At 41.1% G+C, this 17,266-nt stretch overlaps 1 protein-coding gene across 4 annotated transcripts in view; it reads left to right on the top strand.

Moving 5' to 3' along the window:
* grin1a (glutamate receptor, ionotropic, N-methyl D-aspartate 1a) overlaps window positions 1-16,959 on the top strand; it is a 43,437-nt gene extending 26,478 nt beyond the window's left edge. For 2 of the 4 annotated variants that reach the window (XM_087791053.1, XM_087791051.1), the window contains 11 exons: window positions 1,119-1,283; window positions 2,499-2,617; window positions 2,897-3,009; window positions 4,610-4,758; window positions 4,833-4,990; window positions 5,551-5,712; window positions 5,983-6,092; window positions 6,375-6,520; window positions 10,846-10,872; window positions 11,430-11,540; window positions 14,241-16,959. In XM_087791053.1, coding sequence (XP_087647179.1) covers window positions 1,119-1,283; window positions 2,499-2,617; window positions 2,897-3,009; window positions 4,610-4,758; window positions 4,833-4,990; window positions 5,551-5,712; window positions 5,983-6,092; window positions 6,375-6,520; window positions 10,846-10,872; window positions 11,430-11,540; window positions 14,241-14,309 — 1,329 coding nt within the window. In that variant the 3' untranslated portion in view covers window positions 14,310-16,959. The remainder of the gene's footprint in view (window positions 1-1,118; window positions 1,284-2,498; window positions 2,618-2,896; window positions 3,010-4,609; window positions 4,759-4,832; window positions 4,991-5,550; window positions 5,713-5,982; window positions 6,093-6,374; window positions 6,521-10,845; window positions 10,873-11,429; window positions 11,541-14,240) is intronic. The other 2 variants (XM_087791055.1, XM_087791054.1) reach the window with 1 other exon arrangement.
* Window positions 16,960-17,266: the final 307 nt, after the last annotated feature.

Here is a 17,266-nt window from a genome sequence, read left to right as displayed (position 1 = left end):
CAAGCAGAATCAGGGGCGTGGAAAAAAGTAAATATAGTTTAATAAGAGCCAGTCAACAAGTACAACAAGGAGTCCAATATCTCATAAAACAAACACAACAAGGAGTCCAATATCTCATGTAAATTCCGAAGTCAACGCGTTCACCAAATCGGGTATAGCAAAAGGCACATAAACAGGAACATGGAATCTAAAAGTGAAAAGAAAATACAGAAAACACCCCTCACATTTCTCAAGATATTTAATTATCTTTTCATGGGACAACACTGAGGAAATTACACTTTGACACAATGAAAAGTAGTCTGTGTGCTGCTTATAAAGCAGAGTACATTCATTTTCCCCTCAAAATAACTCAAAATATAGCCATTTATAGCTAAACCTATTCAGGGGTGTAGTCTCTTAAGGGTGTACTCAGTTTCGTTGCTGGTGGTTTAGACATTAATGGCTGTATATTAAGTTATTTCGAGGGAACAATACACTGTTATATAAACTTTACACAAACTTTCCATTGTGTCATTTTGTCAGTGTTGTCCCATGAAAACAATATACTTAAATATCTGCAGAAATGTTAGGGGTGTACTCACTTTTGTGATACACTTACACATACAATACTTAGCAACAGGGCCAGGAAAGCAAAAATATTAAACCCAAGGTAAGACATGGAATATAACCAGAAGAAACACGGCCAATTATCAAACACATGCATATCTTAGATGTCCAAATTTAGAAATATAACTTTTTCAAATGAAAGACGTAAGCAGTAGTTCATTATTTAAAAAAAAATAGTCCTGGATGACTCAAGGGAAAATTGTCTGATAATTTAATGCAGGGCTTTCAAACAAAATGTATAATTATCTAATATAGTCTGATTTTGATGTTGTCTCTTTCTTCTTCAACGCTCAATTTATCTTAATTATCTCAGTATTTGTCCTCCTTCTCCAAACAAATTACTTTCCTTCACCATACGTTTCAATCTAATTGTTAACATCCATAATCTCTCTGCTCCTTATCTTATCTTAAACACTGGCATCATTAGGTCACCATATCAACATGAACATTGAGTTTGACTCATGTGGTTTAATGCTACGACCTACATCCGCCGACTCTCTCTCTCTCTCCAGGTGAACAACAGTAACAAGAAAGAGTGGAACGGCATGATGGGAGAACTCCTGGGCGGCCTGGCTGACATGATCGTGGCTCCGCTGACCATCAACAATGAACGAGCGCAATACATAGAGTTCTCCAAACCCTTTAAATATCAAGGTCTCACCATTCTTGTTAAAAAAGTAAGTTTGGATGTTTTATTACTCATCGGAAGTAGAGTAGTATAGCCGTTCAGTAACGTTTCTTTAAAAAAGAATATTAGAAGATACAGCAAGATACACCTGAAATTGACCATTCTACCTAAAATAAGTGGTATAAGTAATAGCTTGAAAAAAAATAAAACTTTTTTTCTTCTATTTAATGGTTTAATTGTAAGGATAAGAACAAATTATATTCCAGTTTTGTTTGTTTTAAGTAAAAAAGTGAGATCAGTAAATGTATGTTCTGAATTTGCAGATCCTTTTCTCCTCTAAAACAATAAACTCCAGATGAATAGTTTTAGTTTAGCATCAGTGGAGACATCGTATCAGCCTAATCTAAAATAAATTGTATTATTATTGGTAAAATAATATATGTTTCTTCATTTTTATTATTGATAATGTCCGATAAATCCAGTTGAATATGAATCAAAATGGCTTTTTAAACAAATGTCAACAAAAATATATCTATTTTCCATGTCATTGGTAAATACATTTGTGCGCTCTCTGATTCACTGAGCCCTCACGTGAGCAACCTTGCTTACTCATGCTCCCATTTTGGACCAAAGTCAAATGTTAAAGCAGTTTTCCAGAATTTTGGATGAACACAAAACAAACTAATAAACAATTATTAGTATATTATTTTGTACTCCTCAGGGTCCACATCTATATAGTGGCTGTCTCGAGGGGCCATCAAGCAAAAACAAAGGAACAAAAAGTACAAAATCAAGTAATAAAATCATGCTAAATAAATTGTTTTGTCATGTTTTATATACATTTTTTAATCTCTCATAATAGCTCCTTTTCCCATATGTTATTTTATAAAGACATCTATACATATACTATATATACAATCTTTTTTAAGGGGCCATACATTACCACAAAAGTTCTAAAACAAAAACCCTATTGTCATATTTAGATCTAATCATATTTAGTTATGAACAATAAAAATACAATATAAAATATATATATGATCTTTGACCTTAATGAGGGCCAGATGTGGCCCCCGGGCCGCACTTTTCCTAGGTCTGTACTAAAGGAAGGATAATTAAAGGGGATCTGTAACAGGTGATCCATAAGGCTGTTACATCTTCTTTTTTTTTTAAAAAACATTTGTTGAAGTCAAATTTCCAAATGAAGACAAAATGAAATGAGTAAAGTTGTGAATGTTACATATTTGACAACGATGTGTTCTTTCAGGAAATCCCGCGCAGTACACTGGACTCATTCATGCAGCCTTTCCAAAGCACGCTGTGGCTGTTGGTGGGTCTTTCCGTGCATGTGGTGGCGGTGATGCTTTACCTTCTAGACCGGTTCAGGTACCAGGGATCCCCTGTGTGTCACAGTTTTTATATTTTAATTTCTATATCTCCCAGTCAGTTGTAGTATTTGCATAGACTCCGATCCTTTGTGTTGACAGAGAGACAGATAGAGGTGATGACGCGCTCCAAACCATCCTCATCATCCTCTTCTGCCTTCTCACCAGTTCTTCACTTTTGCTTGACTCCTTAACACAATCCTTCACTTTTTTTCTTTTTCCTTGCCTTTCACATGTTATCATTGCATCTTTCTCCAAATCTCTCATTATCTCCCTCCAGCCCATTTGGAAGATTTAAAGTAAACAGTGAAGAAGAAGAAGAGGACGCCCTCACCTTGTCATCTGCTATGTGGTTCTCCTGGGGAGTGTTGCTGAACTCCGGTATTGGAGAAGGTGAGAAGAGGTGGACGAGCAGCTGTTTTAGTTTGGGTCACATATGGTGTTTAGAAATGAAGGTTTATCTTAGATATCAACGTATGCTTTACAAGAAATGGAAAGTGTTGACTAAATAATCTGGCTTTTGGACACAATCATCTTGTCAAAGCATAGGCTGTTGTTAGAGAGTGTTGGGTTTAAAGGTGGTTTAGCTAAAACTGTTAGTACACGATCCGGGAAATCTGCGCGATCCGGGAACGCATGCGCAGTGATTTCTATCCTCCATGTTTTTACGGCAGCTAGATTGGGACAAAATTATAGCGTGGAACACGATCTGGGAAACCGGCTGCATTTATACAGCCGGTGACATAGCGTCTCTTTGAGTCTCAAAGCATCAATTGTATAAAATATTTTATCATGTCCATACTATCTACTGGTTAAAATGAAGATTACTATTAAGACGTTCCAGGGAAAGTTTTCGTTGGCCAGCATGTCCGTTTAAGTTTAGAGGAAAACATGACGTGAGTTCCGCAGTTGTTTGTTTTGGTTCGATGTTCCTAGCAAATAACTTTTGTCCTGCAAAACCGTGTCTTCATTAGGAAGCTCCCAGTTTATCACAGCCTAAATAATTGTGTCATCTTTCAACTGATTGTACGCTCATAGAAAACTTCCTGACATTTTAAAGTAACTGTTTATAGAGCTAAGAATGTATTGTGTCATCGAGTCTCAAAACATCGACTCTAGGAAAGATAAATAGGCAAACAAATAATGGAGTCCGTGTACATTTCATAGACAAATTATTTTCCTCTTTCTCTCATAAAATCGATGCTTTGAGACATGAAGAGACCCTAGGTCACCGGCTATATAAATCAAGTTGTGTATTTAAAATTCAACGCGCAGATTTCCCGGATCGTGTACTGACAGATCCCGACACCAACGGAAACTTTAGGAGAAGTGCTCGAACGGAGTTTGATTCGAAAACAATTGTCTTTCTAGAGCATTCCATATCCTTTGTAAAGTTAAGGAACAGGTCACAGTCAAACAAATTCACTGTGAACCAAAACACCAAAGTAGTGAACTGCAGTAACATGTATATCGAAGGGTGGTTGCTTTCTTTTGAACTGTTGAGAGCTGTGGAGGTTTCTTTTCTTAAAGCTTTTCATTTTGGCAGAGTTCATCAGACGCTGTCATAACTGAACGTCTGATGTGGACTCTCACAAGAGAAGAAGACCATCATCCATGAGACACCCATTCATTAACATCTCTCCTCCTACGTCGGAAGCTTTGTTTCCGTTCTTTGGTCTCGGTGTAGTTTGACATAAGCCCGTCTGTCTGAGAAGATCTACTTTAACGGTGACAAATTATTCACTTTAAAGTCCTTGTTTTCCAAATTTATAAAAGAAAATCGCTTTGATAGTTTTGCTTCTTATCTTCGACGTTCATAAGTCAAGTCTCTGCCAATTGTTGCAGTGAACAGTTCACAGAGCTTGTTGAGATCCTTGGCGGAGATATGAAGGGAGGAGTTGGACAGGGGGCTCAGGGATGGTTCCGTGTGGTGTATCTTAAAAAGAGATAGCCGATCAAGAATGTTAGTAAACAGTTATGTAACACCACACAGGTGCACCGCGCAGCTTCTCAGCGAGAATCTTGGGTATGGTGTGGGCTGGCTTTGCCATGATCATTGTGGCATCTTATACTGCCAACCTGGCTGCCTTCCTGGTGTTGGACCGGCCTGAGGAGCGCATCACCGGCATCAATGACCCTCGGGTGTGTATGCAGGGCCTGTACTGGTTCATGGTGGACTCACGTGCATATACGTTCTCACTCCTTTTGTCTTTCAGCTAAGAAACCCATCTGACAAGTTCATATACGCCACGGTGAAGCAGAGCTCGGTGGACATCTACTTCCGGCGGCAGGTGGAGCTTAGTACAATGTACCGGCACATGGAGAAGCACAACTATGAGAGTGCCGCCGAAGCCATCCAGGCTGTGCGCGACAAGTGAGTCTCGGCCAAAAGCCGGGCCGACCGGTGGTTTGCGTCGGCCCGGCTTGTTCAAACTGTGAGGGTCAGAGCAGTCAGATCCAGGGGGAGGGAGGATAAGGGGAGTGGGGCGGGGGGTGGGGAGTGGACATGGACCTCTGGACCAGGTAGAGGTCGCAGGATTTTACTGCAGCCTTTGGTCTGATCCGGGCCCATGGCCAAGCCATCAGAGACGTCAGGGACAGGATAAGGCGCCTTAATGGCGCCGGTAACAATGTGGGCTCAAGCTAACATTGAGTGCAGGAGCACCCTTTTTCAGGTTGTACCAAGACCAGCATCTTTGAGATGACCTCACCCATCTGGCTTTGGATTTCATAAGCAACGGTAGTGATTGCTGGTAATCGGTGAATGACACACACGATCTGGTGTGCAAGAGAGAGAGCGAGAGAGAGCCGGGTGGGAGCCATAAATTTGTATGTAAATCATTGTACTGTTGCACCGTAACCCCGTCCTTCCCCTCCTCCTCCTCCTCCCTCCTTCCTCCTCCTTCCGCCCTACCCCTTCCCCCCCCCCCACAGCAAGCTGCATGCTTTCATCTGGGACTCTGCGGTGCTGGAGTTTGAAGCCTCGCAGAAGTGCGACCTGGTGACCACGGGAGAGCTGTTTTTCCGTTCGGGCTTTGGCATAGGCATGCGCAAGGACAGCCCCTGGAAACAGAATGTGTCCCTGGCCATTCTCAGGTCTGTCCCAGCCAAAGCTGCATTACTCGTACGACTTTATTTTTGTTTCTGACCAGTTTCATTTCACAGTCACCACCTGGACACAACGCCATCAAATGCATTGCCTTATGTAACATTTCTGTCCGTCAGTTCGTCGTGAACCATTTGTTGTCTTTCAGAACATGTTTTTTGATTTAGTTTTTGAGGGGAGTGAGCGACCATGTGACCACAACGTACTCGCCGTGTATTAACTTTGCTACCTCTCTTTCCACCTCCCCCAACCCCCTGCAGTTCTCATGAGAACGGCTTCATGGAAGACCTAGATAAAACCTGGGTGAGATACCAGGAGTGTGACTCGAGGAGCAATGCCCCAGCCACACTCACCTTTGAAAACATGGCAGGTATGGTCCTTAAGGCGTAGAGAAATCGTTAAAAAGTGATTGGACAAAAACTGCAGTGGTAAGGTACTGTAGCTCTTTTTTGTCCAATACCTTTCCATTTGTTGTTTTAGTGTCGAGTGGGTGCTCTGTGGAAAATGTGCTGTTTGGTACTTTGTGCTGTGGCTTGGTGCGGTTGAGGCTAACAAAAAAAAATAAATGAACAAGTGTATCGAAAAAAAGCTTTGGTACAAGAACTGGAATAGGAGCAATTCTCATATATACGTTGTGTCCCCCGTGTCACAGGAGTCTTCATGCTGGTGGCTGGAGGCATTGCGGCCGGGATCTTCCTCATCTTTATCGAAATCGCCTACAAGCGACACAAAGACGCCCGCAGGAAGCAGATGCAGCTGGCCTTTGCGGCCGTCAACGTCTGGAGGAAGAACCTACAGGTAGGACTGATCGCCATAGTAACTCGCCCACGAGGAAGTGCCTCTCGGATTGTGTGGTTTAGCAAAAAAACTAATCTGCCATCACCACTTCAGTGGTGGGAAGTTCGATGTCATACATATCTCCCCAAGGTTTATGTGTATTGTTTGCCTACAGGAGAAGGAAGAATTATATGGAAGGAAAGCGTTGTTGTTCGACAACAGAATGTACTCGTCAGTCTTCGGCCATACTTGACACGAGCCGCTGAATTTAGAAGGCGTTATCTTAGGGATACGGAACAGCAACTTTTAGCAATTACATAATGTGACGTCTGCAGAGCTCTAACGATTTCATAATTGATTTTTCAATTTTTTTTACTCGTGCCGCAGCTAACCCCGACAAATAGAGCAGGATAATGAAAATCGATGCCATGGCTCTCTATCCAAAATTCATTGGACTAGAAGCGACACAACAGTGCAGACTGTTTTCTTCTTGCTTCCTCCTGGTGTCCAAAAGGCTGACATGGTCCAACAAATCCTGTGCGCGCGCAATTACTGCGACATCCTTTTCGAAGTGCCTGAAGTCAACCATCCGGAACCACTCAAGGAACTAGCCTAGCAGTGTCGGTGGATCTTAATTGAGAACTTTCCTTTCTTTGCTTAAATTAATTAGGATCCTCTGGGGCAGAGGTCCCCAACCTTTTTGCTCCGAGTGGATAACTTTACTTTCATGGACAAAATTAAAATGGCGTGACCTGGAAAAGGACTTTTTAAGTCTATAAAAGTATATAAAATATAAAAAATTATCACCATGACGCTAAATCAGACTTAGCCCTGGACAAGTTTCTCTGCAACATGGTTTATATAGAGTTGGTGTTTTCCCCTTTTTTACTACTATACTCATTTTCTTAGACATTTGACATGTCTCAAGTCAAATATAACTGCCTAATGATGAAAAAACAGTAATAATCAATACAACCAAATTTAAATAGTATTTATTTCCCTCATTATTTTATTTATTTTCCAAACCATTTTTAAAGATATCCTTTTATTCTCCAGCTACAAATAATTGTAAATCAAGGCAAATGGAAGGAAAAATTATGTCATTTTGTAAAGGATTAGCAGGATTTAGTCGATCAATTAATGACGTACCAGACAACTGGTTGACTTAATTTATTTAAATAACAATAGTCTACTAGTCTTTAATTAAAAAAAGGCCTTATATGCTTTTATTCAACTGTAATAATTGATTTTATTTTGCATTAGTTATAAATCAGCCTGTATGAATCTCAAATTGTAGCAATAACTCTCATGAAGCGTCCGTGTGTCGTCGTTTAATACAACGTGTCACATGATAATAAAAAGTCTATCAGCAGAAGCACTTAGAAAATGGGAAATTACTATCAGTCATTTTTTTTTTTTTAACAGACGCCCACCGCTTTGTACAATTAACCTTCCAGCCAATAAAGATAATTATTTGGACCGCGGCCATCGCTTCCATCCCATTGTGGGAGAGCCGTGTATGAACTGAAGTAGGTTGTTTTGAGATAGTCCGGGCCGTGTGGACCCTTGTTAGGAAGCGTTATTTTCAAGTGCCCTGGAAGCGAATCAATGTAATCCTGGGAGTGTTTGCATCGACAATGTCGTGGGTGTTTCTCTCGTATGGATGTGCGTCCGTGAGGCGCAGATGAATGCATGAGGGGTCGGGGGGAGGGGAACCGGCCCCACTAGGAAAGGAGAGGGACACACCAAGCTGTCTGGAACAAAAATAATAATAATAATAATAATAATAGCAACGATGGCGTTTGATTCTTCTGGCCTGCTGAACTGAGATGGCTCATGCTCATCACTGTGAGCCTCGGAGCAGAAGCAGACAATCAAAAATCACCCTCTGGAAGTGTTTGCAGACTCGTGCTAACAAGCCACGATGTTGAGCTAATACAATCTTTTCTGCATGGATGTTAGTCGGGAGATTACTCATTCTGTTTGGGTGCCGTGTGATCGCTGGTCGTCATCTTTCACAAATTCACGATGACGCAGTGTATGAGAGAGAAAAATGAAAAAATGGCAGCTCCACGTGACCGTCACCTTCCTTAGCACGGCGGTTGAAAACCTCTGATGTCGGCATCGTTCCGGTTGCTCGTGGTGTTTGTATGTAACGATGTGCTTGTTTTTTTTTTATTTTTATTCTTTTGCCCCCGGTGGACGTGTGATGTGAAGCACTCTGTCAATACGGGACTGTGAACAATTACGACATGCACTTCTGACCTCATTCCGCTGACGATATGTGTCCGTGCTCTTTACAATGTTGTCGCCTCCAACACGCAGCGTTCATTGATACCACAGTCACACCATCGTCTTCTGTCGATGCACGGAGGCCCAAACCGTGATGGCTCATGAATGAAGTGCAGTTATAGTAACATAGTTTTGACTCCAAATCAAAGTAAAGATGTTTAAGATAAGATAAGGAACAGTTAATAAATGTCAATGATAAAGAGACGTCCATTAAAAGTAGAAGGAATGACGATGAAGGAATTTGACGGGAATGTCTGATTAACGGTGATAAACCATAATAATTAAGAAATATCAAAACCTACAAAATAAAAAATAAAGGATCACATTCAGACTTATACTTCCTTATAATAATCATTTGGTCAATAAACTAAACTCGATCATTTTGCTTGTCCCCTAGAACACGAACCCCCAGCACTGGTCCATGTTACCGGGCTGCACTGAAAGAAAAGACAATTGATATAACTTCTGTTCTATTGATTATTACTGTCTTAAAGTGTGTTTTATTTTGAAAAAAGATGGTATTTTCTCTGAAGTAAGATAAGCTTGTTACTCCTGACATGTCAAGATTCTCGTATTAGTTAAGTTTACTAAAGAAAATAAGCCTGTAAACTACAGTAAACTGGCCTGCAGTGCAAAAAAAGGTTTTTAATTTAACAGTACAAGGAATGAGGAATAAAACACATGTTTATATATGCAATTTCTAGAAAGAAGTACCATGTTGCAGACATGCTACAATGAATTCCTATTAGAAATACTTCTAAAGAAATAAAACCCACATGCTCCACATTTACTGCAATATTTTTTATATATTTATTTAAATATATATTTATATATATTTTAATAATAAAAGCTAATTATCTTAGTAGCTAATTATGGAGAAAAACTTAAAAATACATTCAGAGCCTCAAGTTCATTCAAGGTATGATTCTGGATTGAAGTACAGCAAAAAATAAAAATAAAACATCCTCAACAATATTCAGAGCACTTTTTTCCTCTGAGAGGCTGCGTGTTGGACTTAAAGAACATTGTGAAGAGACATATCAAAAGTGCACTGTCGCACACGACTGAAAGTGATTGAGCCGAACATGAACGCTCTGCGATGTCCGCCGATGATGATGATGATGATGACGATGCACTGCGGCAGCTCGCTCACGGTGTCGGCCCCTGCCGGAGCGACCCGAGCGACGTGCCGCCGCTAATGACCCAGCATGCACTGCATGAGCGTGCAGAGGCAGCACCTCATCAGGCCTCGATGACACGTGTGAGGAGCGAGGGATCCACGCTGCAGACTTTTTGAGCGGCGGCTGCTCCGACTGCTCTTTTCTCATTGTCTAACCCGATATGTCGTCTCCCAACAGGACACAATCATTAATGCCATTATTTCCCCGCACACAAGCAATTACTCGTCCTGCCAGCGTGCACCTCCGCCCCTCGCCTGCTCACCACCTGATGTCCCGGCATCAGGCTGGGGGTCGACAAAAAACTGGGTGGTGCACATGAATGAGCCTAGACATGATGAACCAGGATGTTCTGCTGGCTCACAGCTGGGCGCGACTTTTGTTTTTTTTTAACCGCTTTCTTTATTCTCTCTTTTATGTTCCTCATATGTTTTTCTTTTAATCGCATGACGAAATTCACACCACACTGCCCTGCCCTAACCCAGGGCTTCCCCCCTTTTTTACTCCTCATTTGATTTCCCCCCCCCATCCATGCAAGTGCTTTTATACCAATCGTCAACGGCATTCTTTCAGATTTATTTGCACTTTTCTAAGACAGATTACATTCCATCCTCTTCCCTTGTGTGTGGGGTGAATTTCCATTATACTCTCATGTATAATGACTTATATGGGCTTCAGTTTTCGCTCTTGTTTTCCTTCTTTGACATGACTTCTGATACACCTGCCTGGCTTTGAATGTGATTGTTTGCTTTGCAAGCATTTAAAAAAAAAATCGCCCTTTTTTTTTTAGTTCTTTTGCATAAGGATATCGATTATTTTAAGTAATTAACAAGTGAACGGACATTTATTTACTTTTTCTTTTCTCCCCCTATGCAGCCCTCTTCCTCACTAGAGACTCAGGATGTAAGAATACCTTAATATAAAGGTTTTATTTTTCACACACTGACATGCAGTTGTTGTGCTGAGAGTAGCCTTTGCTGGTACGAGGGAGGGGAATTGGCCTGCCAACCTTTAGAGTATTTCATATTACATCACATTGAAATGTCAACATCGAAAAGCATTTTTGGCTTATTTGACGTGCTTGATGTATTTAAAGGAAGTGTTTATTTAACGTAGGAAATCACAACCACTGACATTCTAACTAGCCATCACTCATTTCAATGCATTTGTAGGAGTCCGGGATAAATGGCTGCCCCGTCTTTTGCCGTCCCAGTAGAAGGAGAGTTCTCCTGTCAGAGTCAGCTGACGATTTCCACTCGCATCTTACAGGCTTTACGTCTCTCTGTCTTCCACTTTATTCATTTCCCGTATCCAAATCTTCTGCACACAAAACCCTCCCTCTATTTAGAAAGGTTTATGGTGGTGGTCTGTGGGGGTGGTTTGGGGGTGGCGGGGGCTAAGAAGGAAATATCATCCCAGCCAGAGAACATGAATAATGTGTCCACATATATTCATTTTAGGATAGGAAAAGTGGTAGAGCAGAGCCCGACCCCAAAAAGAAACCCTCTTTTAGGTCCATCAGTACCAACCTGGCCTCCAGCATCAAGAGACGTAGGTCCTCCAAAGACACGGTAAGGAGATGAAGAAGCAACATCTTCCCTTGTTTCTGCTCATCTTCTGTCTCTACTCCTCTGTCCTCTCACATTCAAGAGAGCGCCATGCGTCACCCATTTCTACTCATGGCTCCGCGCCCTCTGCCACGTGTCTGTCTGTTCACCATTGATCAGCCATGACCATCGTAGCTAACCACCGACGAGGCAGGTCAGATGATCAGGTGCCGGTCCTTTCAGCCTAGAACGTAGCCAGTTTGAAAATTAGGGGCTCCTCGGGAGGAGACGGGCGTAAACAGCAAGCAGTCTGCCTTTGTGGTGTATTGTCTTGGGCTGCTCCTATTTCTCGCCTCTGGCCTGGATGCGGACTTCTTGTTGTGTTGTGCGTGTCCTGTACATGAGCGTCTCTGTTGGTCTTAACTGCTCGATTCTTTTGTGTACTCACCTTTTTCTTTTGCTCCGGATTTTTTAACCACTGTTGCCTTTTGTTTTGGGAGAGAAAGCATGTGATGTTGCCATTTTTGTTCATTTCTAAGGTGGACGCGAGTTCTTCTGAGAAGAAAAGGAAACCTTTGTTCATTTATTTATTGTCTTTCTTTTCAACGATTCTATATAACGCTCATGGATTTTTCTATGAATCTGTTTCCTTTTTTGTTGTCATGATTACTTTATTTTCAGTGTTGTAATCTGTGCATGCCTTTTCACAGGGACTATTTCCAGGTGGCGACGACAACTCTGGTTTTGTTGAATGTTTACCAACCGACACTCTCTCTGTGCCGCAAAGCAAACAATTTTTTTTCGACAATATTCAAATCTCTTCTGCGTTTGCAACACAGTAAGAGTGTCAGGTTCTGTCTACTCAATTCAGCTCACGATCTGGTCAGTGCTCTACACACAAAGGAGTGACCGGACAATTGTCCAATCATGGCTGGTCACTTCAGAGCATTAATGAAATATGAAAGTGGTATTTGATACAACCGCTCACTTTAAAATAACTGTGTGTGTTTTACTTGTTCTTTTGTCTTCTTCTTTATCTTTTATTTTGGTCGTTTTTTTGGCAATTTATTCCTTCACCTAATTTTTTCAAATATTGAATATGATCAGAGGTTTACTAGCTCCGACACTAGCATGTTGTGTTTTAGAAGAGCCGAGCTGCTGGTTTCTAAAAGGCAAGAAGATTTTCTCCACAGATTTGAGTTCAAGATACACTCAGCTCCTCTAAAACTGGTGTCACGAATAGAACAACTGACCTAACTTCAATACTTGACTCTCCTGGTAACAGGAATAACTTCTTCTGAATGTTTGCTGCATTGAACATTTACAGATTTCTCTGTAGATATCTTGTGGTAAGAGAAATAGAAGGCACACGTGATGTGATTGTAGTAGCGCTGCTACTCTGGGAGCCCTCGTGCAGAAAAAAAACATACAGCAACAAACCCATCCTCAGTCTTTGACCTTTATTTTGATTTTATATAAATGTTCTTCTTTTACTTGAATGGATATAAATGGACTTAAGTGTCAGTGTCCCTCACCCACATGCCACACTGCTCCTCTCTCCCTCTAAACGCATGCAAATACTGTCATAGATGTAGAACCTGTAGAATGGAAATAACCTACTTATTATGAGCTTAAAAGAAATCGTTGAGCTACTTTTCCTCGTTCATGTTTTTCTGGTCCAGATGTATTAGATGTTACACATCGTCAGCCAGAATGAGTCATCAAAAATATTGTTATTTCTGGAGCCGAAGCAAAGTTCAAGTCTTTTCCTTCCCCCCTTTACTAGCTCCACCTCTTAAGAGTGAAATTAAAATCTTGTTTATTCGTACTGGACTGGTCAAAAGATCAGTTGGTTTTCCTGTATGGTGCCCATAGAAACGTTGAAGAAAACTGCACAGTTACCATTAATAGCTATAAAAAAAACAACCTTGTGACGTCTTTACAATTTTGTTATTCATCTCAGGATCCAGAGTTAATGGACGTAAGTAAGACGGCTAAAATCTGAATGTGTATGACTACTGCAGAAAATTATTCCTGAAAATGTAATTTATTGGATCATATTTAATATTTTTTATGAAATAACCTGTTAATATTTAACCTGAGTCACAACATTTTGCCCTGAATACCATTTTTTTTTCTCAACATTGTGTTACTCCCCCCCTTTTTCCGCCTATCGAGCAAAATCCCTGTTGCCATAGAAACTGCACACCTGCATGACAACTATATTCTCTTCCCTGTAGCAATGTAGACGCTTGTAGCTCAACCCACTCAGATAATAAAGAAGCAAAGTGGGCCCTGGATGTAAGAGTCCTACGCAATAGCACTTTGAAATCTCGCCCTGGTTCTCTGAGCTGCTAAAATTAGAGAGTCCGCCTCCCTGCATGCATACAAATTACTGTGGGGAGATAAACAAGCTGCCCACTTTAATATTGGCAGGACGTTATCACCCTTGTCATGGTAGAAAAAAAAGGCTATAAAGATTCAAATGTGCTTTTGTCTCGACTCTGGATTCTTACGTCCGCTTGCAAGCTAGCCCACCTCAGGCATCACTTAGAACGGAAACACAAAAGTGCCTGAGAGGGGCTAGAGACCCCCTGCTGACCCTCGCTATCTCTGATGCTTTGGTGTAGTTAAGAGTTTACAATGCTGCTTTTGTTAAAAAACTGACTGGCTTCTCTGTGTCCCCCTGCCTTCTTTCCTTCCGTCCTGTTTTCACCTCTGCAGCAATTCCCACCCACTGACATCACGGGCCAACTCAACCTGTCCGACCCGTCTGTCAGCACCGTGGTGTGAGGAGCAGGGTCGTTCTGCTCCGCGAGGAGAGAGGAATCGGCGAGGAACGGCAGGAAACCCATCTCCTGAATTTCCCTTGATGCCTGAAGTTTTCATTTTCCACTGCCTGCCGACCAGGTTTTGGAAACCTGCTGGAGAAATGAAAACACTTAAATTGCACCTTTTATATGTCGAAAAAAGAACCCAAGAGAACCTGGCAGTAGATGTTTGTAGGGTCCCTGAGCATGCACACTCACATATGCGACCATTTTCCTTCGAAGCATTTGATTTGTTTTTGACCAATGTTTTTGTAGTCCATGGTCAGATGTACAGCGTTGCCTAATTAAATAATTTTGGTGTCAGTACACTGAAAAAAGGCAAGATTACTTAATCCATCTAGGGGTTCCAAATTACTAAAGCGGAAGCAGAAGAATGGTGTAGGACTCCCACTACCCGGAAATGACCTCTCGGGTAAAATGGAGGCATTTACAGGACAAACAGGAGAAAATCTCTCCAGCTTGTACTGGTGCCTTCTCCGGTAAAGTTTCGCCCTCACTTGAGTGGCATGAATTCCCAAGTGCCATATTCAGGGGCCATGTAAAGGGGTAGTGGTCTGGTTGAACAATTCCTCTACCCTTTCCCTGAGGTAAAGACAGACCCATCGAACCAAAATATTTTGGTCAGTTAGCAGAGTTTCTGACTCAAGATCAGGATTAGAACACACACTGGAATGGGTGGTAAAATCAGGAGCTGTATTTTTATGGGCCTTTGAAACCATGAACGAAAGAAATTCAAAAGGGCCATTCAAAAAGCAACCATGGGCTCCATTTTTACCAAAAAAAAAGGCCCATTTACAGATCCCTGATGACCTAATGCTCCATCCATTCCTCACCTGTAACCGTGTTGCTCTCTCTAGACCAGCGGTTCTAGTAATCTCCAGGTTTGACAGGAAATTTTATTTTCTGAAAGAACATCATAGAGTTGCTGCTACTGGTCCTAACACTGGGATACAACCTGTTACACATCTAATTGGAGTGTTTCGTTTTAATAAATACAACAAAACCTCATCATCTGCAAAAGAAAAGCATGAGGTTTCATTGCAAACAAACCAGACAATCCTGTCTAGAAATGTAGTCCATGAAGACCCGATAGAGAGACCTTTGAGGAAACTGGTCCAATTCCCTGTGATTATCCTTCCAAAGGTGCGAATGCCTTTTGCGATCCACTAACAAATGTATAATCATGACATAATAAGATATTATAATTGTAAATGTTGACTTAATGATAGTTATTTATTAAGGCTAGTAAAGAGAATAATAAGTGTATACGATAATAAATCAGACAGCAGTATTATAACTATAACTAGGATAGTACGAACTGTGAAGGCAAACTACTTACAAATCTTTTTTTCAGTGTACTCGGCATTACAACCAGAGCTTTTCAGCAAATGTACGGTGTCTCAAACTCGCTTAGTTATAAAGAGTATGTTTTTCGGCCGAATCTTCGGGTTTGTTTTTCTTTGTCTATCTTGACGCACCAAAGAAGGTGCTGCGCCGAAAAAACCCTATTTACTGCAGGCACAGGCATGTTTGTACATAAACCTGAGCTTTATCTATCTGAATGACATTGTTTATACTTGACAATTTTTTAAAAAACTACAGTCTACAACTGCAATTGGTTTGATTTGAATATGACGATGTGGCGTCGCTCAACCTTGAAGCCATGTTTTGGGGGTCCACCTCTCTCTCTTCCTCTCTCCGGTCCCCGGCGGCCGTCTTTCTCCTCTCCACTCTCTAAAAAAAGGGGTTGCATCAAAGGGCCAAAGTTTTTCACCCAACCAGCATTCGGCCTTTCGTGTAAAAAAAAATAAATACAAATCATTTTACACAAAAGGAACCGATTGGATTTGGAAGCTCAGCCTGCGAGCTCGTGTGCAGGTCTTGGTTAGATGCAAAAACAGGCCATTTCCCGTTCACTGGAGTGGAGAAACCACAGCTGCCGGTCGACAGATGACCACGTCTTTCCTGGTGCACTTTAAACTGAGGGGTCCCCAAAAAAAAAAAATAAGTCACTGTTAAACCACTTCCTAATTAAACATGTTCTTTTCTTGGACTGTTAACCAAAAAGAAAAAAAAAAAAGACGATACTTTTCCTGCCACTGCATGCTTATGTTGATATTTGTGCTTTTATTTTGATTATCGCGCCTGTCGTTGATTTCTCAGAAGCACTTGGATCAAATGTAAATGAAACCCTTGGAACGTGAGATTTGATCAGTTAGGAATGCACTTGTGTTTTTGACTGCAGCTGAGAATGTCTTAAAAAAGTCACACATCCACACGCCTCACACGTATTACTGACATGAAAAGATGCTTCAGGCGCAGGAAGCGAGGACGGATGAAAAGATGGGTTTTAATTAGCGAAGATGAAGCGAGTGGGAAGGAAAGGAAGGATAATCTTGAGATCATTAAAGTAGGACAAGGATGTGGAAGTGTCTGGAGAAATAAAGTGCTTTATCAATGTTTTGGAGCGTGCACACACACACACACACTCAACAACATGTACGCAACTGATGAGATGAAATGTTTTCTTACTTTTCCAGTACAAATATTTCAATTGAATTATCTTGTTTATATATCTGTAAATAAAACATATCTAAAGAACCCTAAACAAATGTTGATTTCTCATTTTTTTCAGTCAGAAAAATAAATAAAATGGTTTCATCAAATGACGCTCACAATAGATTTTCATGAAATGTTGTTAATGAAACAATGGATGTTTAAAATGTTGTGTTGTTGACTAGTTTCATCTGGATTCTGAGGGAATCATTATTCAGGTGTCTGGTTGGAACGCTGTCTTCAGAGAGAACATCTAAACCAGTGTCATCATCTATTAAGTCAACCTCAACCCCGGCATATGTATTTATGGAAGCCAGGAAATTGATCACCTGGATTCAGAGAGAACACAAGGGATACCTCAAA

Source organism: Callionymus lyra, chromosome 5, assembly GCF_982586985.1.
Source record: "Callionymus lyra chromosome 5, fCalLyr1.hap1.1, whole genome shotgun sequence".
NCBI lineage: Eukaryota > Metazoa > Chordata > Actinopteri > Syngnathiformes > Callionymidae > Callionymus > Callionymus lyra.
This window is presented reverse-complemented; position numbering and strand designations above follow the sequence as displayed.